This window comes from Dipodomys spectabilis, unplaced genomic scaffold (genome assembly GCF_019054845.1).
Source record: "Dipodomys spectabilis isolate Male_0828 unplaced genomic scaffold, ASM1905484v1 ptg000126l, whole genome shotgun sequence".
Lineage (NCBI taxonomy): Eukaryota > Metazoa > Chordata > Mammalia > Rodentia > Heteromyidae > Dipodomys > Dipodomys spectabilis.
In genome coordinates, this window is record NW_024870803.1 from 4,933,628 (window position 1) to 4,957,903 (window position 24,276).

Here is a 24,276-nt window from a genome sequence, read left to right on the forward strand (position 1 = left end):
ATTACACTTGCTAGGCAAGCACTTTGCCACTGAGCTACACCCCAGCCCCCAGATTTCTCTTTACCCCAACCTTTCCATGGAACTCTATGTTGACATAGCTAGCCTGCCAATCTGATGTGTGCATTTGGATGTCCAATGGCAACTCAAAATTAATGTTCAAAACAGAACTGTGATTTCCTGCTTCTTCCAACAGCTGGCTGCAACTCAGTGACATATTCTTTTTACCCAAGCCCTTAACTTAGTGGCCATCCTGTATCCTTCTATTCCTCAACTAACCCATGAATAAACTGAAATTTCTCTCCAAAATAACCCAAATTTCCCCCTTCTTTCCATTTCCTCTATTCACGCTAACTCAAGCTGCAATCCCTTCTTAACTAGTGTCCTACTCTCTATCTCTTAGAATCCATTCTTTAATTTAGGTCATCTCACTTTCCTTTAAAATCCCTAAATGGTTCCCCTAATGTCCACACCATCTCCATCCCAAAAGTCCTGCTGATTTTGACTCCTGAAAATACTCTCAAAGCTCATGTCAAACCCTCTCCCCTGAACTTGTGTCGACTTGCCCCGGCCCTCCTCCTACTCCTCAACAGGACAGGCTTGCTGGTTCCTCAACAGTAGCAAGTCTTCTTCCTGGCTACCAACACAGCTCCTTCCTCCCAGCCACCACCTCTGCCTGGACTTCTTTCTCCCCAGACTCCATGTGGCTGACTCCTTACAAAACACACAGGTCTCAGTTAAACATTTCCTTCTTGGGCCTTTTCTGCCACTTAATCTAAAGCAGCTGCTGAAGACTCCCAACTCGAAGACCTTACTTTGACTTCATCGTAGCTTTTACTAGCTCCTGAAGTTTTCTTGTTTTTCATTTCTGGCTTGTCTATTACCTGCTGCCGACACTAAGACATATAACCTTTGACTGCCTCTAGTTCTCACAAGCGTGCCTGGCAAGAGAAAGTTGCTGCCGGCTGATTCGTGGGCTGTTGCATATTCTCTTCTCCATAAACATCTGGAAGCCAGAGCCATTCGGTCACTTTTCCCGTAACTAACAGGAAAAGCTGCTCCCTCTTCTTTTCCCTAGGTGAGCGGCGCAGCTCTGCCGTTCACCCAGCACACAAATGGCGTGGTAGGAAGGCAGGGCTTCCACCCGCCCTCCCTCCCCCAAGGGTGCCACGTGGTGAGGGACAGACGGCAGCATGGCTGGGGACTAGAAGGCCCGGGTGCAGGGGAAGCCGGGCTTCCTTCCCAACACGCTGCCCAGCGAGGCCCCACGTTCGCGCGTGCGTCCGAGGGGCAGCCCGGGGCGCGCGCGGCTCCGCTGACGTGCTGGCCGAGCGGCGGGCGGCGGGGCCGGGAGCTGGCGGGGCCGGGAGCTGGCGGGGCCCTGCCGGGCCGGCGGACGGGCCCGGGCCCGCGGAGGAAGCCCTGCCCGGCCGGGCCGCACGTCACAGAGCCCGGCGGAGAGTCCCCGCCGGGCCCCCGGGAGCGCGGCAGCGAGAAGCCACCGAGGACGCCCCAGACAGACAAGAGCACGTAGGCCTGCGAGGATGGCGCCGACACCAGCTCCGCCAGGCCGCCCCCGACACCCGCGCTGGCCACGGCCGCCGCGTCCCGGAGGGCCTCCGCCAACACGGCCATGCCGGGTCCCCACGAGGAGCGCCCCGCGCGCAGGCGCACCAGAGATCCCGGGGCGAGGGGGCGGGCTCAGAGGCCGGAAGTGCCCTTCCCAGCCGGCCTTCCCGAGAAACCCACCGGCCGGAACTTACGGGAGGGCGGGACTTCCGGCGCATCCCCGAGTTGCTGGGCGACCGGTGAAGACGCCTCGGACAGGCTCCGCGCTCCCAGGAGCCAGCCGAGTGGAGCTCCCGCCTGCGGCGCCGGCCTCCCTCACCCCGCGCCGCCTCCCCGCGAGCCGCCCCTCGTCCCGCCCCTCGTCCCCCCGCGGCATCCCTGCCCTTGGCACTACTTACGCCTCTCCAGCTCTCTCGAATCCTTAGCGCCCACCTGCTTCAAGGCCAAGCTCCACCGGAAGTCGGGCGGTTCGACCCCAGACATGGCCTCGGCCCCCGCCATGGCGGGCCGCAACCCGGGGGAGCTGGGCGGCGGCACCTACACCTACACCAGCCGGCCCCGGGCCGTGCCCTGCCAGCGCCGCCGTTACCGGGAGGACCCGCTGCAGCCGTGAGTGACCCAGCAGCCCCGCTCTCACTCGCACCCCATCCCGAGCAGGAGGGCCCTGGCTGCTGCCTCCCCCTCCGCGCTCTTCAGAATGAGATCCGAGCAGGGGCCGAGCAGGCCCGGCGGGCGCCGGGTCACCGCGGCGGTACTGAGTGCCGACAGGAGCCCTACCGCGGACATGAGCGGCCCCGTCTCTCAAAAGTTTGAGTCGACGGCTGTTTGTCGAGGTCCCGCCACGCACTGAACACCTCTAGGAGCGATCACTGCGATATGGGTGTCCTGACTTAATTGTACGAAGGGGTTGAACACCGGAGCGTGCCCAATAACGGCCCCAGAAAGCATTCTCCATACCAGACTCTGGGCAGGAATTAGGTTACCCTTCCACACAGGGCTGTTAATATTTTTACACTAAAGAGTATTTGCATTTATTCAGGCATCCGTACTGAATAAGGACCATAAGCTTGATGGCGCTCTTAAAGTTCTTTCTAAAAGCTTCAATTTGTGGAATCTCGGCTTCCATCTCCACAAGAATTTGAGCAGCATGGAAGCCGGAACCTTGGCATCTTTTTGCTCACATAGTACCATGCCCGACAGGCAGTAAGCACTCAATACAACTTGATGATTAATTAGCAATATAAGTTTTGATGTTCATTTCAAACACGGAGTCTAGATTGACAGTTTTTCTGATAGACTTTTCTAGTAAGAGATTTCTATCACTTAAGGCAAAACCAAGACGGCCGACTTAAATTGGAAGAGGGATTGTTTATGTTACTAAAAGATTCATTATGAAAATTAGTCCCTCCAGAGACAGGTTCTGGTTAATATAAATGAGTACTTACAATTCATTATTTTGAAATCAGACCAACAAATTAGACAGGAGAATCAATGCTGTTTCATAAGGGACAGTTAATTTTGTATGTTGGACTAATTTGGTGATCAATTAATTAGTGTATCAAAGTAGCACAAAAGACAGAGAAATATCAATTACAAGAGGATTGCTAACCTGTTAAGGGGAAGTAGGGAGACAGAGGAAGACTATTACATAGAGTGTGTTGCAAAAGTTAAGATCTGCAAGGAAGTAGCCGAGTCAATTTGGAGAGAAGGAGGCATAAGAGAAGGAAACAGTCCATAAAGAAGAAAGCACATGTACAAACACTCCATGTAGGATATGAATCCGGTCTATTTGAACCCAACAAGGCTCTGGAGTAGGACTCAAATGGGGATGAAGATGGAAATAATATCAAGAGAAGGCTGATGAAGCCAGATAGGCTATACCCTGGCTAAGTTTCAATGCTAATGATATGAGAAGACAGACACACAGAAAAGGTGTACTGGTTTTCAGTTTAAAATTATTAGTGCTTTTCAATGTACAAAATAATATGTCCTTGAGCTATTCAAATCTCCTAGGGGTTTCTCAGTCTAGTCAGGATGACAAGACCATTACAGGTCAGTCTATAATATCATTTTCTCACTTAGCAATTCCTTGGGGAAATCTCTCCATAAAACTAAAATTGTTCAATTATTTTCCATAGCAGCATAGCGTTGGTGGCATATAGATTGTACCATAAGTTGTTAAGATTATTTCCTATGTATAGATACTCAGTTTGCGACCAGATTTTGCTTCTGTGATGGATATTTGTTTGTTCCTATGAGACAGATTTTCAGAAGTGGAATTTTTTTTAAAGCTATCTCTATTTTTTAATAGGAACAAGTAGAAAGCAATTCTTTTCCTTATATCATCACCAGCAATCAGTGTTATTTAGTTTGTTTTGTGTCAAGTCAAAATTTTCCTTATTTAGCCAGGTGCCGGTGGCTCATGCCTGTAATCCTAGCTACTCAGGAGACTGAGATCTGAGGACCACAGTTCAAAGCCAGCCCGGGCAGGAAAGGCCATGAGACTCTTACCTCCAATAAACCACTCAGAAAATCAGAAGTGGCACAGTGGCTCAAGTGGTAGAGCGCTAGCCTTGAGCTGTCGGCGGCAGAAGGACATCATAAGTCCCAAACAGGACAGTCTACCACAACCACAAAGACATTCCTAAAAACTTCTCAGGCTCAACTATTTGTAAGAGCTGAGGGACAGCATTCAGGCCCAGAGTTCAAGCCCCATGACCACCACCACCAACAACAAAATGCCTTCATTAATTAGTGCTGGGAGACTAACCAAATCAATATTGTTAGTTTCATAGCTATAAACAAAATGTCATTTGAAGAACTTCAGTGGAAACTTATCAACTGAATTTTTCACTATTGAGCACTAATTCTTTTCGTTAAAATTTTAAACCATATCTTTTAAACTATCCTTGGGTTTAAAGAGCAATGTGAAATTTGACTTCTTTAAAGCCATATTCTTTTATTAACATAATGTTCTGGTCTTTGAAGTGAGCTTTTTTTAGTCCTCTAGGGAAAACTCCATTTCATATGGGCCATTTTCACATCTGTTAAATTGCCTTACAGATCTATAGCCTAAATCCAGCTCTGCCACTTGAAGGCAAGATGACCTTGGGAAGATTCCGTTCAGAGTCTATTTCCTCTCCTGTCAAAAAACTTGAAGTTTACTGAGGAATATATAAAAGCATACATGAAGGGCTGGCATGTGGTAAACACTGCATAAATGGTAGCCATTTGTCCTGTTTATAAACCATACTAAAACATACATCCATTTGATGGGAATCTGCTTTGCTCTCATAACTCAATGTTGCTCACATGGCCCACGGACCACTCTGCCCCAGGAACCTCTCCTGAAAAATCTCCATGGAGTCTCATCCCTGCCCTTGAGTTGTTCTCAGCGAAATTTCGCCCTTGACCGTATCTGAAAGTGCAGGACTGTCGGCGGCAAAAGGACATCATAAATCGCAAACAGGACAGTCTGCCACAACCACAAAGACATTCCTAAAACCTCTCAGGCTCAACTATATGTAAACTCTAACCCCACACTCCCTGCACCTTGTTTCTCCCACCCCCTCTGTGGCAATGATAAAAGCCTGTCCATCTGTCCAGGCCTCTGCCCTCTCTCCTTTCATCCACTTGGTCTTTCCCAACACTATCCACATATTTCCTTCTAAGTTCTACTGAAAATGAATTTGTCTCTGGCTATCAACACTTTCTTCAACCACTCTCCTATTTGCTATTTTACAGATCTGAAGAATCTATGCATTATGGGAACATAATGTACGACAGAAGGGTGATCCGAGGCAATACATATGCACTGCCCACAGGGACCCTGGTAAGCACCGCAGGTGGGGATGGGTCTGTTTGTGTGTATATCTTCATCTCTAACACATTGTTTGCAGAAATACTTGTAAAATGAAATAAAGACAAATCACAAGTGAACATTTTTAAAGACCTGTAACAGCTGGGAATGTGGCTCAGTGGTAGAGCATTGCCTAGCATATGTATGGTCCTTGAGTTCAATCTTTTTTCACAAGAAGAAAGAAAAAGACATAGATAGTCCTAGTGATACTTGCCAGGAGCTCGGGGGAGGGGAAATAGGAACAGTATTTAATAAGTAGTGAGTTTCGGTTTTGTAAGATTACAACAGTTCTAGAGATGGTAATAATTCCAGTAAGGTGCTGTCAACAGAGCACAGCAGGGATTTCATCTTCTAACACTATCCAGATTTGCACACTAAAACATAAAGGGGAAAGCCCTGGCAAAACACTTCAGGGGAATCCAGAGTATCATGATACCCCACATCTCCAGAATATGATTTTTTTATTATTTTATTTTTTGCGGTCATGGGGCTTGAACTTGGGCCTGGGTGCTGTCCCTTAGCTCTTCAGCTAAAGGCAAGTACTCTACCACTTGAGCCACAGGGCCACTTCCGGCTTTCTGGTAGTTGGAAATAAGAGTTTCACAAACTACTTTCCTGTCTGGGCTGGCTTTGAACCACAATCCTCAGACCTCAGCCTCCTGAGTATCTAGGATTGTAGATGTGAGCCACTGGTGCCCAGCCAGAATGTGGTTTTTAAATAAGCCACTCATAAAAAAATCAAGAGAATCTTTTATAAGGAGAAAACCAACTCAACACAAAATGCTAAAATGTAGGAATTTTAAGAATCTTAAAGCACATACAAAAGTATTTAATCAAAAGTGAATAATTATGCACTCTCTAAGCAAATGAATAAAACCTCAGCAAAAAAAAAAGAGATTAAAAATGAAGCAAGTAGAAACTATATAAATAAAAAATACAATAACCAAAATGGTTATTGGGCAGAAGTGACAGGGGAAATAAGAAGTGAACTTAGACTAATGAATGAAAATTACCATCTTAGCAAAGAGAAAATAGCTCCCTGCCTTCCACCCTTAGGCAGCAGAGGAACAATAACAAAAGATCACATCTATGTTATTGGAACCCCAGAAGAGAAACTGAGGCAAGGCCTGAAAATACCAGAGCTTCCACAGAAGACCTACAGATTTAAGAAATTAAGTGAACCACCAGAATAAGCCCCAAGAAATTTCTGCCGACCCAAATCAAAAGCACACTTTTACAAACTAAAAACAAAAAGCCTTCAAAGGAGCTGGTTAGAAATGACACATTAACACTGAGAAACATGCTTCAGATGGCAGTAGATTTCTCATCTGGAACATAGAGGCAAGAAGATAGTGAAAATATCTTTTGGGAACTATGTGAAACAAACATATTCTCAGAGGAAGGAGACTAGGAGAATGTGTCACTAGCAGACCTTAAAAAGAAATAGCGGGGGTGGGGCGGGGGGAGGGCGCTGCTGGAGGGGGAAGCAGACTAGAGGTGTGGCTCAATAATTGAGCACCTGCCCAGCAAGCAAGAAGCCCTGAGCTCAGACCCCAGTATGGACAAAAAAGAACAAGTTCTGTAAACAGAAATGATAACAGAAGATGTAGAAGGGAGGAGAGAGACTTCAAAAAGGACGAAACTATGGAATGAGTCAAAATAGAAGTAGACATAACTTTCCACAGAGTTTTAAAATTACATTTAGTAGTTCATGTAGATCCTCATGTAGTATGCTTAAAACATGGGAATGAAATATTCAAGATCCTATTTTATTACATTTCAGAAGTGGGGATAATAGAAAAATCTAAAAAGTAATTTATACCTGAAGTGGTAAGACATTGGGGCTAAACACAGAATAAGTTACCCATGTACCTTGTAATACTGGTAGCAGTCATTAACAGTACAAAGAGAGAGAGCCTAAATTTTCATAGATTAAAAAAATGGGATTCTAGAAATGTTCAGATTTGAATGAGACTGGGTTTTTTGACTTAATTGGTAGCTGCTGTTTCGAGCAAACACGGGACAGGCATGAAGAGCACCATCAGGATCTGCTCTCCTAATAAAACTCAAGAGACAGCTACAAATACCTGCAAATCACATATCCAAGAAAGGTCTTATATTGGGAATATATAGAATTCCAAGGACTCATAATTTGAAAAAAATAAAAACCTATTTGAAGATGGTCAAAAAATGTGAGCAAACATTTTACCAAGAAGATATGGATGGCAGATATGCACACAAAAAATGTTTAGAGCCGGGCACCAGTGGCTCACACCTGTAATCCTAGCTACTCAGGAGGCGGAGATCTGAGGATCATGGTTCAAAGCCAGCCTGGGCAGGAAAGTCCGTGAGACTCTTATCTCCAATAAACCACTAGAAAACCAGAAGTGGTGCCGAGGCTCAAGCTGTAGAGGGCTCACCTTGAGTTGAAGAGCTGAGGGATAGCGCCCAAGCCCAGAGTTCAAGACCCATGACCGACTAAAAAAAAAAGTTCAGCCTGAGCTGCTAGAAAAATACAAACCATACCCCCATAAGCCTTCCGCGGGTGGCTGACACCTATAACCCTAGCTACTCAGGAGGCTGAGAGCTAAGGTTAGAGATTTGAAGCCAGCCCAGGGCAGACAAATGCAAGACTCCAATTAACCAGCAAAAGCCTGGAACTGGAGGCATGGTTCAACTGGTAGAGTATCAGCTATGGACAGAAGAGCCAAACTGGAGGCCCTGAAATGGAAAGAAAGAGAAGGAAAGAAGGAGGGAGGGAGGGAGACAGAGAAGAGAACCACCATTAATAGATTTACCACAGACTTCCAAAGGTTGCAGAACTGCTGTGAACAATTGTATTTCAATCTTTTATTCAGTTTATTTTGTGTCCTTAGACTAAAGATGTTTACAGTTGGACCAAAGATTTAAGCTAGTAATTTTTTTTTGTCGGTCACGGGGCTTGAACTCTGGGCTTGGAGGCTGTCCCTGCACTTTTCAGCTCAAGGCAAGTGCTCTACTGCTTGAGCCACAGCACCACTTCGGGTTTTCTAATGGTTAATTGGAGATAAGAGTCTCACAGACTTTCCTGCCCAGGCTGGCTTTGAAACATGATCCTCAGATCTCCGCCTCCTCAGTAGCTAGGATTACAGGCGTGAGCCACTGGCACCCATCTAAGCTAGTAATTTTTTAAGGAAATTTATATGTAATTTAGATTTTTTTGTGTGTGTTGTACTGGTGTTTGAACTCAGGACCTCAAATCGACCTAATTGAGCCAGACCTCCAGGCCTTTTCAATCTTGTTGCTCTTGCGTTTTTGCCTGGTGAGCCTGGACCACAGTCTTCGATTTACACCTCCTGCATAGCTGCAGTGACAGACATATACATACCACCGGCTTACTTGTTGATGGAGTTTTGGTAACTCTTTGCTTGGGATGGCCTCCAACCTTGGTCCTCCTAATCCCTGCCTCCCAAGTAACTGGAATTACATGATTGGATTTTTAAAATCCTAATGTTTTTCTTTAACTGCACATGAAAGTATGGTAAGATAATTTTCCTGGGAAAACAATTATTAGGTAGTATCCTGCATCCATCTCTTTGTATTTGAAGTTACTTTTAGGCTCTGCCAGACACTTTCTTATTACATGAAAAAGGCCTAACAAAGTGTTCATCATCAAGTCACTGGTGATCTGGAAGCACTCTTATGACAAGTTCCTTGATACAATCTAGGAGGCACTTTGGGAAATGTTTTCTAATTGTAGAAGTCTTTTCTGTACCTCTCAGCCTGGACAGCCTGATCTATTAGACCTTCAGAGACAACAGATGGCTCGGAGGAGGGCTCTTGCCAGAAAACGAGCCCAAGAACGGCTCCGGCCACGAACTCCAGAGCCCGTGGAAGGCAGAAAGCATGTGGACGTGCAGACAGGTGCGTGGCCCTGTCACTGGCATTGTGGCTCCTCAGTTTGCCCAGCTGTTTGTGACAGCTCTTTTTTATTTCACTGCCATTTCCTTTCCTTTATATGATGTATGTTTTCCTGTGTGTGCCAATCCTCCAGTTTGATAATGATGTCCATTCATTAGCAAAAATATATAGTGTATGTTGTTACTGTATTTGTATAAGGCTGGAAGTGTGGCAGTAGCTTTAAAAAGACTTCATGAACAAATGAATTCCTAGCCCTTTCACAAATGTTCTTTCAGTTGTGGCTTGTAAGAGGAGAGCAACTAAGTCTGCTTGGAGAAAACCCACTCACTTCTGACAGCAGCCTCTTTCCTTCTCTCCTTTTATCCTCCCTTCATTTGTATAGTCCCAAGGGCTTCATCAGTTTGGTGTAGGGAAAGCAGATATTTCCCACATGTCTCTTCTAGGGTCACCTGTGTTGTTAGCATTCTTGGTAATCCCACAATGCTGTACCCTTCCAAGATGATGAGCAAATTCATTAGAGCTATTTGTGGAATAAAGCAAAAAGAACTGGTCCATATCTGTTTTCCTCTTTGGCGTTTAGAAGCCTAGTCTAGAGTGAGTGAGTGTCAGTGATTTGTGACCTCTAAGAGGGATTTAGTGTTGTTTGTGCTACTAGAATATTAAGCAATACAGTCATGACTTTTTTGTCTTTCTTCAGAGACTACACAAGCTCTTTTACCTGTGAACCTCTCTGTCATTGCGAAGGTTCCAGTTAACAAGTAATTTTGATTCCTTTTATACATGAAGAAAGTGGGATGTGGTGGGGAAGTACCGTGGCTGATCCGGGGATCCTGTATTCACACCATCTCTCCATGAAGAACACGCGTGCTCTTCACTCTTGCCCTCCTAGATGTCACTCCTCACTTGAACTTGTTTTACATCAATAACCTTAAGTGACGTGAGGCCTTGGCGCATGACAGTATGATGCATTGACCACAGTGTCGTCCCTTTGTAGTTTGCATCTCGCATACATCTGTGGTCTCATGATCTTAGTTTCTCTCTCTCATGCAAAGCTCAATGATTTCTACACATTCTGGAAACATGCTAGCCTGAATGACTTTGAGACCATCTATATGCTTAAAACACTTACTGCAACAGGTGAATTGAACCCTGCATTGAAGCCCTTTCTCTCTAAGCCTTCTTCTTTGATCTGCTTAATTGTGAATTGGGTGTGGGGGAAGGAGGGTATCTGTACTCTTTTTTTTTTTTTTTTTTTACGAGAACAGGTCTCACCAGGAAACCCAGGCAGCCTTCAAGCTGTGTTCCTCCTGCCTCTGGCTCTGGAGTGCTGGGATTAGTGGCGTGCACCACTTTCAAGAAGGAGCTGGAATTGTAAATGTGCATGTATGCTTGAAATAGACTAGATTTTCAAATGTGCAATATATAATATTCTTCTTTTCAGAATTGTACCTTGAAGAGCTTGCTGACCGCATAATAGAAGTTGATATGGAATGCCAGACAGATGCATTTTTGGACAGACCACCAACACCACTCTTCATTCCTGCCAAAACTGGTAGAGATGTAGCCACCCAAATACTAGAAGGCGAGGTACAGTATGATCTTTTGGCTTCTCTTTCTTCATAAGGGAGGAAAAGTTATGTTTATGTAAAGCTTAGTGTAGTCGAGAACTGTTTGATGGTCAGAAAGATTCTACTTTGAAGGTTTCTGTCTAGATGCAATCTACAGTATCTATAATAGTTTTATCTTGCAGTACCCAGAAATTTCATTTATTTATAGATGTTTTTTATTGTAAAAATAGTATACAGAGGGATTACCGTTACATGAGTAAGGTTCACTTATTTATTTTCACATGCTTGTACAAAAGGGTTTTTATTGAGCATGTGCATTTATGTGTACAACATATTTTGATTATTGTCATCCCTTCCATTAGTCTCCTCCCCAACTTATCCCCTCAGAAATTCATTTAAGTTCCATATTCTGAGTTCTCCTTTTTGCTTATTAGGAATCTTCTCAAATACATGTTTTGTTTATATATTTTGTTTGTTTATATACTTGCCTAATGTGTGCACATAAGACAGACTTGTACCAAATAAGAAACATCGTTTCCCTGATGTAAGAGATTGCACACCTAGTAACTTGTAAAGTAGGTGACTTCTATGGTTTTGTCCATTAAAAAAAAAAATCTTACTATGGAATAGTAACTTCTTTGTACAACTACTTAATAAAGGCTTAATTGCATTTTCATATTAATGTGGGAAGCTAAAGAGGAGATAGTAGTGACTATGTGCATATTGAGCTAAAAGTGATTTAAGAATTGAAGGAACTTAGAATTGTCACTGAAACTGGGAAAGAAAGTAAGTCTTAAGATGCTCTAAATCATAGGCATGAATGGCTTAAAACAGTCACCATTCTTGTTTTTTAGCTCATCAAACTAGTATTTTAAAAGGCAGTAAAAGCTGAGCAGCATAGGCAGAATATAAGAAAAGCCAGGACATTTCCTTTTGATTTCAGAATTTGATCTTAAATTGTGGAATACCAAGTTTCATGTTAATGAAAGCAGAGATGTTGTTTTCATAACTTTAACTTAATACATTTTTGCCCAAAAATAAAATGCTATTCTGTGTACCTTTGCAAAATTCCTTTTGAGAATTAAAGATCACAAATAAATTACTAGCACAGTATCTGTTGTACAAACAGCCTTAATAAATACTATCTTATTGTTATTCTACTTCATATTTTTTTACACATTTAGCTCACACTTCAAATTTGATTTGCTTCCATTTATGTGTTCAAGCTCTTTGACTTTGATCTTGAAGTTAAGCCAATGTTAGAAGTTTTGGTCGGGAAGACAGTTGAGCAGGCTCTTCTGGAAGTGATGGAGGAAGAAGAGCTGGCCAACCTGCGTGCCAGCCAGCATACCTATGCAGAAATACGGAACGTAGAGCTGGCTGAAGTTCAGCGGCTAGAAGAGCAAGAGAGACGACACCGGGAAGAAAAAGTATACAGTTCTATTTTCCTTTCTTAGTCTCTTTTTCCACCTACTGTTTGGGATTGAACACTGGTCTTTGTTCATGTGAGTGAAGTATCTTCTTTGGGGCAATTCCTTAGGAGAGAGCCCCAACACCTTTGTCATTCAACTACTTCATTTTTTAATTTTTTGTCATAGGGATTGAACTCAGGGCCTGGGCGCTGTCCCTGAGCAGTTTTTGCTCTAGGATAGTGCTCTACCACATTGAACCACAGTTCCACTTCTGGTTTTCTGGTGGTTAATTGGAGGTAAGAGTCTCTCGGCCTTTTCTACCCAAGCTGGCTTTGAACTGCGATCCACAGATCTCAGCCTCCTGAGTAGCTAAGACTACAGACGTGAGCCACCAGCACCCAGCTTCAGCTACTTAAAAGTTAATGTATGATATGTCATAAAGCTAGTCATTGGAAATACGGTTTTAAAAAAAAAAAGACCCATAAGATTTGTTGTGGCTCCATTAGATCATAGATCCATCATGGACTGACTTTTTAGAAGTTTCACTTGCATAAATGTTACCCAAATTGAGTTCGCAAAAGTTCCAAATTAAATGAAGTTTCCAAAACTACATGTGTCCCAGTTAGAAGATGCTCTTAAATATCAGAAGCCCTAGAGAAAGAAATACTTTGACTTGCTGTAATTCAGTGTCACAGTGATGAAGGGAAAAGTACTGTCTGTCAGGCTTGCTGGGGTTAAGAAGCAGAGGATCTGGGTAGAATGGTGGGCCTCATTTCTCCATGTGGATCTCACTTTTCCTTGGCCAGGCCTATTGTATTCTGGATAGAATTGTGGACCTTGCTCCTCAGTGGCCAGGACTATGGATCTTTCTCAGTGGTCAGACCCTTTGTGGACCTCATTTCTAAGTGACCAGGCCCTCTTGTAACCTTAGGGAGCTCTAAACTGCTCAAGTCCTTGTAGAATATTTTTTAGATTATATTTTTTATGAACCTTCAGTAAGAGAAATTTTACAACTCATATTTTTTTTAATAGACCACTGTGTTATAGTTAGGAAACTATAGACTAAGTATCATTCAGTTTGGCTTGGGTTTTTGTGGTAGTGCGGTTGGAGCTGAGGGCTTTACACTGGCTAGGAAGGTACTCTACCACTTGAGCCATGCCTCCTGTCCTTTCTTTGCTGAAGTTATTTTTCAAATTGGCTCTTAGGCTTTTTGCCCAAGACCTACCTTGGATAGCTACCTATGCCTCCCTCCTGGCGAGGATCATGGGCATGCATCACCACACTTAGGTGGTTTGTTGCATATTTGTATTTTTTTTGTTGCTTTCTTGTTTTTTGTTTTGTCAGAAGTGGGGCTTGAACTCTGGGCCTGCACACTGTCCCTGAGCTCTTCGCCTCAAGGTTAGCACTCTACCACTTAAGCCACAGTGCCACATCTGGTTTTCTGGCAGTTAATTGGAGATAAGAGTCTCACAGACTTTCCTGCCCAGGAGGGCTTTGAACCATGATCCTCAAGTCTCAGCTTCCTGCGTAGTTAGGGTTACAGGCGTGAGCCACAGGCACCCGGCTCTGTTTCATATTTGTTGTGATTAAGTCACCACTAACTTTTTGCCCAGGCTGGCCTCAAACCATGATCCTCTTGATCTCTGCCTCCCAGTACCTGGAACATCACCACCACACTGGGGCCTCAGTAATCTTTAAGGATATTTCTGGTCCTGCCAGTAACTGTTATTATACATTAAATGAATAAATTTTAACAAGTAGTACCAGCTAAAGTAACTTCACAAAGGGCCCAAGTTACTTGTTTGTTGAGAAATGCTACTCAATATTTAGCCATACTGAATTGTAAATTTTTCTTCAAAATTAATTGTGTGATTATTTAAAGCTGCATTGAAATAATCAGTGAAATCATTATCAAAAAATATTTATCTGAAGCGGGTACTGGTGGCTCATACCTGTCATCCTAACTACTCAGGAGGCTGAGACCTGAGGATCACAGTTCAAATATTGGTTAACTTTATAGATATTATATAGTCAAAAGAGCAACAAGTTTTCATAATCTCCATTTCAGCTTTGTAAATTCAGAGTATTACAAATGAGTTCATTCATTGGCCTAAATTCTTTAATTGAAGATATCTTAGCAATTGTAGCTTTATATCAGTATTTATAATACTAATGAAGAATATGTATGCATTTAGGATTTGTACTTTTTTTTTGAGGCAAGGCTTCTCTATATAACCCAGGCTGGGTTTGAACTCACAATCCTCCTGTCGCACTGTCCTAAGTATTGGAATTACAGGTGTGCACGCCACACTTGGCTATTGTTAATCTTGTGATAGCATCCATGTATGTATATCTTGAAATATCTTGAAATTATTTTACTTGCAAATGATCAGTAGTTGAGTTTTACCTTAACATGTGTGTGTGTATAGATTTCTTTAACTCACTACATATAAGTTGTTGAAACTCATTAAAGTCTTGATGAAAAATAGGACTCTTCAGTTGAGATATCGACAACCATATTTTGACAAGTCTAAACTTAGTGACCTCTCCAGATGCACCATCTGAGGAAGTCCTAATTCTTAAGTAACCGTCTACAATGGCATCTTCTCCTCTCGGCAGGAGCGTCGCAAGCAGCAGCAGTGGGACATCGTTCACAAGCACAACGAGACAGCAGAGAAGATCTCCGCCCGGGTGTTTGCACAGCGCTACCTGGCAGACCTGCTGCCATCTGTTTTCGGCAGTCTCAGGGACAGTGGCTACTTTTATGACCCTGTTGAAAGAGGTTTGTGGAGAGCTTTGTTGTACTATGTCTGTCATAATAAGCACCCTCATGTCAGTTTTCATGTTGAAGTAGACTAAGTTAACTATTGTTGTAAGTACCATCACCAATAAGAGGTACGTTGTAGTGCCCTACAAATATACACAATGATTATGATCAGTTTAAACAACAGAACATTTTTTTAATTAATGTCACCCCTTCCTTTGTTCTTTCCTGTGCTCATGCTTGAAATGAGGATGTTTTAGGAGTTGAAGCATAAATACATAAAACTTGGTCTAAACAAAGTGTTTTCTATGTAAAACACCTGTAAATAGTTATTAGCATGTTCTCAGCTCTCTATTCCAGTTGAAAACCCACTGGAGTGTTTACATTGTCCCAGGTACTATGTTAGTTGCTGGCCATTTTCAAATAGGAGCCCTGATCTCCAGGCAGTCAAGCCAGATATAGAAGAGGCCTCTCTGCTCACTGCTAACCTCCCTGGGTTAAAAGCACTCAGAGCTCTGGGGCTTTGCTTCCAGGTCTGTCATTGGATCACAGTATTTGGGAGAAAATGACAGTAATGTTCATTTTCACTGATAGTTCAATCCATAGAGGTCAAGTTACAAATAAATATCATTCATTTATACTAATGGCATCACGTATGATATAATCATTTATGGGGCAGAGGTAGCCATATCATGTATGTTATCAGATATGATATAACTGCTTGTGGGACAGATATAATTAGCATGTTTCAGAACCACAAGCTGAAACTCAGACAAATTAAATCTTTGCTCCCAAATATTCAGTGGAAAGGCTTGGTTCTCCAGCTGACTTGGAACTCCAAGTCCACAGTTCTTTACTGTAACAAGATGCCTGAGATCATCAACTTTTAAGGAGGAAAGGCTTATTTGGGCTCATGGATTCGGACATTTCAGTCAACAGTCACTAGGCTCCATAGTTTCTGTGCCTGTGGTGTCTCAACATCATGGCAGAAGACGTACAGCAGAGCTGCTCACCTCATGGTAGCTAGGAAGCAGAGAGAAGGGGCAGGCAGGGCATAACACAGCCTGAATGGAACACCCCAAACATCTACTTTCTCCACCTAGGCCTAGCTCCTAAAAGTTCCACCACCTCCCAGTGGCACTATCAACTAGGACCAATCCTTCAACACAGTAGCAAGTGGCAGACACAAGCCATGACACTAGTCCCTGTTCTTTCTGTTACAGAGTACCTTAAAAACTCAGTTAAAAGCAGTTCTACAAGATCTACCTCTACCCCCTGCCTCCTTCACCCCCCTCAGATCACACTGGTAAAGCCCCAAAGCATTACAGAGTCAAAGTTCTAACTGCTTTGACTCCAGTGAAGGCCTCAAAAACTTTGAGAAACAACTTGGACTGCAATAGAAAAGGAAACTGGCTGGAACATACCTGAAGAATATGGCAAGAGTTAGACTTAAGAGCTTATTTAACATTTTGTATTATGAAAACAATATTGATGAATCTGTTCCATTATGGAGAAGACACTTTCTTCTTGTCTTTAATGATTTGTGAAAATGACTTAATGAAGCTTTTTTTCTTTTAAACAGATATTGAGGTAGGATTCCTCCCATGGCTAATGTATGAAGTTGAAAAGACCATGGAATACAACATGGTGGGAAGAACAGTGCTGGACAGTAAGTCACTGACTTTCTTTAAGTCACCTCTCCAGAAGGGGTGACACTGATGAAGATGATGGTATACATAAATTAATACGCTGAATTAAAACTGCTTTGTAAAGCTGTTTAAATATAATTTTGAAAAACGAATTTATATTTTTAAAAAAATCACCTCAACTTTTCAGTGGGAAGAATAAGTTGAAGACATAATGCAGCTGCTCACTAGTTCTCAAGACTCCTTTTCAATCCATAGTTGGGTACACCAGCACACACCTGTCATCCCAAGCTACCAGGGAGGCTGAGAATGGGAGGATTGTGGCTTGAGACCAGCCTGGACAGAAAAGTCCGAGAGCCTCCATCTCCATGGAGAAAAGCTGGATGCCATGTCATGTGATTCCAATAACGATGGGAAGCCTGAAAGTGAGCAGACCACAGCTTAAGCACAGTATCCTTAGAGAAGGAAACAAGACCCTATTCTAAAATGAACCAGTGACATACATGGCTGGAGGGTATTAAACAAGCCTAGTAAGTAGGAGTCTTTAGCCCTGCCACAAAAAAAATGGAAACATTAATTTTTATAGTTTAGAACTTATATTTTCAGTGTGTTAGTTACATTAACAAAGGTGCAGATCTTCACCCTCAGTATTATTCTGATCCTTTTAATCTTTATCTTCTATACTTATTTTATAACTGGTATTCTGGTAAGACAAGTAGAAATGGTATCTCTTTCCATGCATTCATATGGGTATGTGAATTAAATATGCTGACTTGATAAGAGGTTATTTACAGGGAAGAGGGGAGGCCTAGTGAGTGTTTTCTATTCACCTGTAAGTCATCTAATATCTGAAAGATCACAGTGACCTTTGAACCTTTCAGTGTTGATTCGTGAAGTGGTTGAGAAGCGACTGGATCAGTATGAGCAGAGGTCATTAGTGCCTGGCCCTGGCAGGCCTGGACGTCCTGAGGCAGTGAGAGAGCCCCTGGTGGGCTTCCGGCTACCTTCAGACCCAAACCTCTCACAGAGAGCCGCATTCAGCAGAGCCCCGCCGCCCCAGGATAGGAGGTTCTTGGGGCAGGATGAATAAGCAACCATGAGATCCTGAGGGAAATGAGAAATGTCACGGCCAGGGGGCGCTTGGGAGCCATGAGCCCAGTCGGCAGCCAATCAACTCCATTCAGGTAATGGTGCATGTGACCCCTCAGGCTATAGAAATTATGTTGTAGTTAGTCAACATGTCTTTCATCTGATGGATCGAACAAAACAAATCAAATACGGTAAAATAATAAAACTAATAAAAATGACACTTCCATGTCTTTAATAGAATATTCAAAGCCTGAATTGTCATTTAAGTATTGGCTTCTTATCTCTCTCTCTCTCTCTCTCTAAGCTAGCCAGTGAAGTTTTTCTTTAGTTCTTTTTTTTTGGGGGGGGGGGGGTCCGGTCGTGGGTCCTGAACTCTGGGCCTGGCGCTGTCCCTCAGCTCTTCAGCTCAAGGCTAGCGCTCTACCACTTGAGCCACAGCACCAAGTAGAAGATAGGCTTTTTCTGCTTATGTTGTGCTGAGGAATCAAACCCAGGGCCTCAGGCATACAAGGCAAGCACTCTACCACTGAGCCACCTTCCCAGCCCCTTTTAGTCCTTCTGCTTTTATTTTTTATTTTTGGCAAATCTCCTATCACCTGTCATTCCTTAACCACACAGCAGCTTTTGCCAGTTTGTTTCACAGAAACCCAGGTAAGACAGGGGTCACCATTGTATAAAAGTAACGTTAGTATAAGCCGGGTGCTGGTGGCTTACGCCTGTAATCCTAGCTATTCAGGAGGCTGAGACTTGAGGATCGTGGTTCAAAGCCCTCCTGGGCAGGAGAGACCGTGAGACTCCTATCTCCAATAAACCACCAGAAAACCGGAAGTGGCGCTGTAGCTCAAGTGGTAGAGCGCTCGCCTTGAGCTAAAGAGCTGAGGGACAGCGCCCAGGCCCAGAGTTCAAGCCCCACGACCAACAAAAAAAAAAAAAAAAGTAACGTTATAGTGTTGGATTTTTCAGTGCTACTGACTCGCATCACTAAACTTTAACAAACTCATAACTTAGGTAATGTTTCTCTATTTTTTTTAAACCAAGAAAATGCTGAAATATATGCATTAAAAGTTAAAGGTAATTTACGTTTGCCTACAAATTAACATAACTATATTGAAAATCTTGAAATTTCAGGGTAAAAATATTTCAAAGATAAAACAACACCTAAATAGTCAACTCCTTTTTGAAAGTACAGTTCAAAACAAATTTATCATTATTTATAGTTTTATAAAATAAATATTTTGTGTTAATTATACATCTAACACTATATTACATTATATTAATGTTCATATTTACCACTGGGTGTCAGTAAAACCCTATTACAAAGTTAATTCATCACCAACTTTATACATCATTTAATGACCAGAAGAGAACTCACAAGGAAAAGAGCTAAAAAATAGAACGTCCCCAGACTTTCACTGAATATTTTATGTTGCTTCAAAGACACCAACCAGCCCTGGGTGCCACAGTCAAATTTCTTATTGTGAACCCAACATTGTTGGCTCATGCCTATAATCCTAGCTGTTTAGGAGGTGGAGATCAGGGGATTGCAATTCAGTGTTGGCCTGGGCATAAAGAAAAGAAAGTTCATGAGACTCCATCTCAACCAATGGCTAGGTCTTCCCCACAACTCAGGGAAACACAAATATGAGGATCAAAGTCCAGCAGATTCTTTGGCAGGCACAAAGCAAGAGCCTATCTTCTACTGTAGATAAAATCTTGGCAGCGAATGGGTCATAGAGCATCAGCAATAGAGCATCTGCCCAGCAGTGGACTTTAGTTGTATTCGCTTCACTTTATGAGCTGTGCTAAGGAGTGGTTCCATTGAATTTTGTCTCTCCAAGCCTGTGTTATGGTAAATACTTATACACTCGGTTATAAGCATTTATCATTGTTAGGAATTTCTTCATTACTGAATCAAAAGCTACTCATTTAAACATCTGCTGTTAGGAGGCATGGCTAAGATAGAAGGAAACTCATTTATTACAATATCAGCACAATCATACGCTCTGGTAAGTTTTTCCTTCCTCCCCCATTTCCAAGTTTGATTTTTTGGCCCCCAGTGGAGTATTCTTCCCACTTTTACCTCATGTGGCATAGTTTCAAAACTGCTCATTCTCTATCCTGGTAACTTTTACTCCTATTTGGTCCATGTTTCCCAGACCACCTTACACTGCTGTATATGCAGCGGAAACTCAGTGAAGGGTATCATGGGACTGTTTCCTGCCACAATGTAGACATCTCCACCTTACTTCCTCTAATCTCTGCTCTCTGGAAGTCGTGTTATAGAAGAGACTTCCAAGCTGTCACAGTGTCACATATCCATACTGCCCTGGACCCTCACAGCCTGTTCTAATAATTGCTAACCAATTTCGCTACTGATTATTAACCCTGCAGCATATTAGCAAGGGAGACTAACTGTTATGAGGAAACCCATGGAGCTAATGGAGATAAGAGAAAAATGAAAGGGGAAAGAGCAGAAAAGATGCTATCTCAAAAAGTATAATCTTCTGGGCTAGAATGGAATACTCTTCAGCGGGTTCTACATGCATCATTATATCAAAGCACAGGATAGAAATAATTAAGCAAAAGATCAACAACAGAACCACAAGATGTAAGCCACATTGTAAAACACCAAGCCATAGACCTCTGTAGAGCACTCTCCTTGACAACAGAATAAGCATCTGGAACATTCTCCAGGATTATGCTAGGTTGTAATATAAGCCTCCATAATTTTGAAAGGTATCAAAGCCATACCAGTGACAGTACATTTGAATCAGAATTCATTAACAAGAGTGGAAGAAAATATTTGCAAGGTATACACCTGATGGGTTTAATATCTAGAATGTATGCACATGTATGTATTTATATTCATATATATTCCAATTGATAGTAGATAATACCATTTCAGAAAATGTAATAGACACTTTTTCAAAAGAAAACATTCAACTGGCCAACAAGTAACATGCAAAACTTCTCAGTATCACTGATCAAGAAAATACTAATCAAGCCAGGCGCCGTGGCTCATGCCTGCACTCCTAGCTACTCAGGAGGCTGAGATCTGAGCATCACAGATCAAAGCCAGCCCAGGCAGGAAAGTCTGTGCGACTCTCATCTCCAGTTAACCCACCAGAAAGCCAGAAGTGGCACTGTGGCTCAAGTGATAAGAGCATTCACCTTGAGCTAAAGAGTTGAGGGACAGCGCCCAAGCCCAGAGTTCAAGCCCCACGATTGACAAAAAGAAAGAAAGAAAATACTAATCAAAACTACAATGAGATATTACTTCATTCTGGTAAGATGACATTAGAAAAAAAGAAGTGTTGACAACAATGGAGAAAAAAGGGAAAACCCTTTCACACACTGTTGGTGGGAATGTAAATTAGTACCGCCATTATAGAAAACAGCATGGCAGTTCCTCAAATAGAACAACTATGGGACACAGCAACCCCAGTACTGGTTTGAAGAAACAACTGTGCTCTCTAGGTTTACTACACTATTCTCAGTAGCCAAGACACCACATCAATCTATGTGTCCACTGATGGATGAGTGTAAAATAGTATATATGCATGGTGAAATATTATTTATTTGTGTCCTAAAAATGAATGAAATCCTGTCATTTTTTAGCAATATGGATGGAATTGGAGGACATCATGTTAAGTGAAATAAGCTAGGCACACATAAAGACTAATACGTGTTCTAGCCCATAATGTAAAAGATTAAGTTTTTACCTTATGGATGTGGAGACTCAAATAGTGGTCACTGAACTGGCAAGAAGAATAGGGGTTTGGGGTGGTGGAGGAGAAAGATTGTTATTAGAAACCAAAATAGAGATAGATAGGAGGGAATTTAATAGATTGCACAGAAGGGTAACTATGGTTAATAATTTGTTATATATTCTTAAGTATCTGAAAAAGGAGTTCAGAGGTACCCAAATAAATGATCATATCTTGAGGGGATGAAAATGCTAATTGTCCTGATTTAATTCATCATCACACTTTGGGTATAATATCAAATTATTACATTACGTCCTATAAACATATGCAATATATGTCAATACAAAATAAACACCTGTCACATAAAGAACCCAACGAAAAACAGTCTCAAGAGCAAAAATCAACTTCATCTGCTACCAACATGTACCAGACACTGGAACTATCAACACTGATCTTTAAATGGCTTTGGAAAGTCTCAAGGAAGTGAAACAAAATATGTTTCCAATGAGTGAAAAGGAAGAAATCTCAGAAGAGAGATGGAAGTGGTCAAAAAAAAAAAAAAGATACTCTGGAACTGCCAGATACACTGTATCTGATACACTGTGCCTCTCTCCACCCACTCACAACCCATTTGTCTACTTAGCAACTTGCTTACCTTAAATACTCCAAGGGCCTCTACTTCACTCTGAACCCTACCCAGGCCTCCAGAATCAGGCACACATCAGGCCTGCACCACACTCCCAGGAGCAAAACACATGGAGACAAGCATGGTTCAAACTAGAGAGTTTCCCCGTTGCTTGTCATAGATGACTAGTAGGGCAGAGCTGGGTGGTAGACTCCAGGAGAGGAACCTCAGCCCCATATTCTTACATGCCCATTATCTGTGCCTGTATGATGCCCAGCCTCAGGGAAGTCAATCCTGCTGTATGTACTTAGGGGCCTCAGTGCCCATGGGGCAGCGGTGAGATCTCAGTGGTCCTATTGCACCAAAGCTGGCTCCACCTCAGAAAGGCCATTCTACAGAGAACTTTGCTGCAGACAGGTTTCCCTTCCATCTACCTCTCCTTCCAAAAGGTGGCTCATTCCGAGCTCTATCCCGCAGCTCTAGAGAGGTACTGCAGCACGGACCAGAGGCCATGAGGCTGGGCAACAAACTACTCTGAATATTTTGTGTTTTTGGAACTCCTTGACTTGTACATCTACCCAGGCTTATAACATCTCAGGTTATAACTCCTATCTTGTTTATAAAAAGAATAGCTGCTCAAATGACTTACTTGTGGTTTGCCCTTTTCATATAGCTTGTGATATTTTTATGTCAACATAGGTGAGACTCAACATCATACCTAGGTACTGGGTCAGCCATGCGGGACCTAGTGTCATAAGGGCTCCAAACTTGATTGAGTTCCCATTGTCCCTGCCCTGAAATCCTTAGTTAAGAACTGTGAAACTCCATGTCTTCACTGTGCATTATATAGCCAGGCCTGTCCAAGTATTTATCATAAACCATCCATCCTTCTTGTTCCTTTATTTGTGGGGAATGGGGGGGGGGGGTGAGTGTTCTTCCTTACCACTCATGTTGACCCTTGTCCAACATGTTGTGCTGGCTGGGTCCCATCTTCAAGAACCATCCAGGGCAAGAAGGGCCAGTCCACTGGATCTCGGTGGCTGGACAGGACTCACTGGTTTAGACTGTCATCATCACTGGTTTACAGATTGTCATCAGGGTGGGCTCTAGAATAAGACCACTTGTGGAATTATGACCCCTAAATTCCTCCAAGATAAACCACCATTCCTCAGCAGGTTGCTCTTTGCCCTGGGGCCTGAGCGTGACTCAGAGCAGTGCACGTGGAGGCCCGGGTATCGGACAGAATGTGGCTGTGCTGTCTGTCAGTGGACACAGCACTGTGCGGAGCTAAACAGTCGGCATCTCATGAGACTCACCCAGCCTGCAGCAGCCCCCCTCACCTCGCAGCTCCCGGCGGTGTGAGCGTGGCCCGCTGAGCTCAGGGCTGAGAGCACTTCCTGCAGTCCACCTGTCACCTGTTTCAGGGCCTGTCACATGCTGTTATATCTATCTGCTCGTTTCTACCACTCATCTGTGTGCTCCTTGACATCCAAGACGGGTTTTGCGTTCCAATTCCCCGTATCTACATAGCCGGGATCAACAAATATTTACTGAATGAGTAAACTGCAGAAGGATTAGCCAGGGAGTGCTGACCTTGCTGTGGTTTGGACTTTAACAGAGCTATCCTGTTGAGCTTAATTCGTTTAATTGTTTTCTGTGTTTTTCAAACCCCTTGATTGGCAGATAACACGTCCTCCAACTCCCTCATTTCATTACGTCCCACTTTTAGTTTATAAACTGTGACTGCTTGGATGACCGCTTCATTCACTTTTTCCACCTAGCTCACACACACACACACACACACACACACACACACATACCTACATACATATATATTTGTTGTTGTTGGTCGTGGGCTTAAACTCTGGACTTGGGCGCTGTCCCTCAGCTCTTCAGCTCAAGGAGAGCACTCTACCACTTGAGCCACAGCACCACTTCTGGTTTTCTGGTGGTTTATTGGAGATAAGAGTATCACAGACTTTCTTGCCCAGGCTGGCTTTGAACCATGATCCCCAGATCTAAGCCTCCTGAGTAGCTAGGATTACAGGCGTAAGCCACCGGTGCCCAGCACATCATAAGATTTTTGTGTCAACTTAGTTTTCAAGTCTTTCCCATCCATGACTGGCTTTTCCTGAAGTT

General features: G+C 43.0%; 1 protein-coding gene across 1 annotated transcript; it reads left to right on the forward strand.

The window, feature by feature from the left end:
- The first annotated feature begins 1,630 nt into the window (after positions 1-1,630).
- On the forward strand, positions 1,631-18,047 carry Rsph3 (radial spoke head 3). Its single transcript, XM_042689759.1, has 8 exons — positions 1,631-2,175; positions 5,311-5,398; positions 9,187-9,328; positions 10,767-10,912; positions 12,120-12,323; positions 14,926-15,088; positions 16,653-16,739; positions 17,598-18,047. Exons 1-8 carry the CDS (start codon positions 1,631-1,633, stop codon positions 17,804-17,806), a joined length of 1,584 nt encoding a protein of 527 aa, XP_042545693.1. The 3' UTR covers positions 17,807-18,047.
- Positions 18,048-24,276: the final 6,229 nt, after the last annotated feature.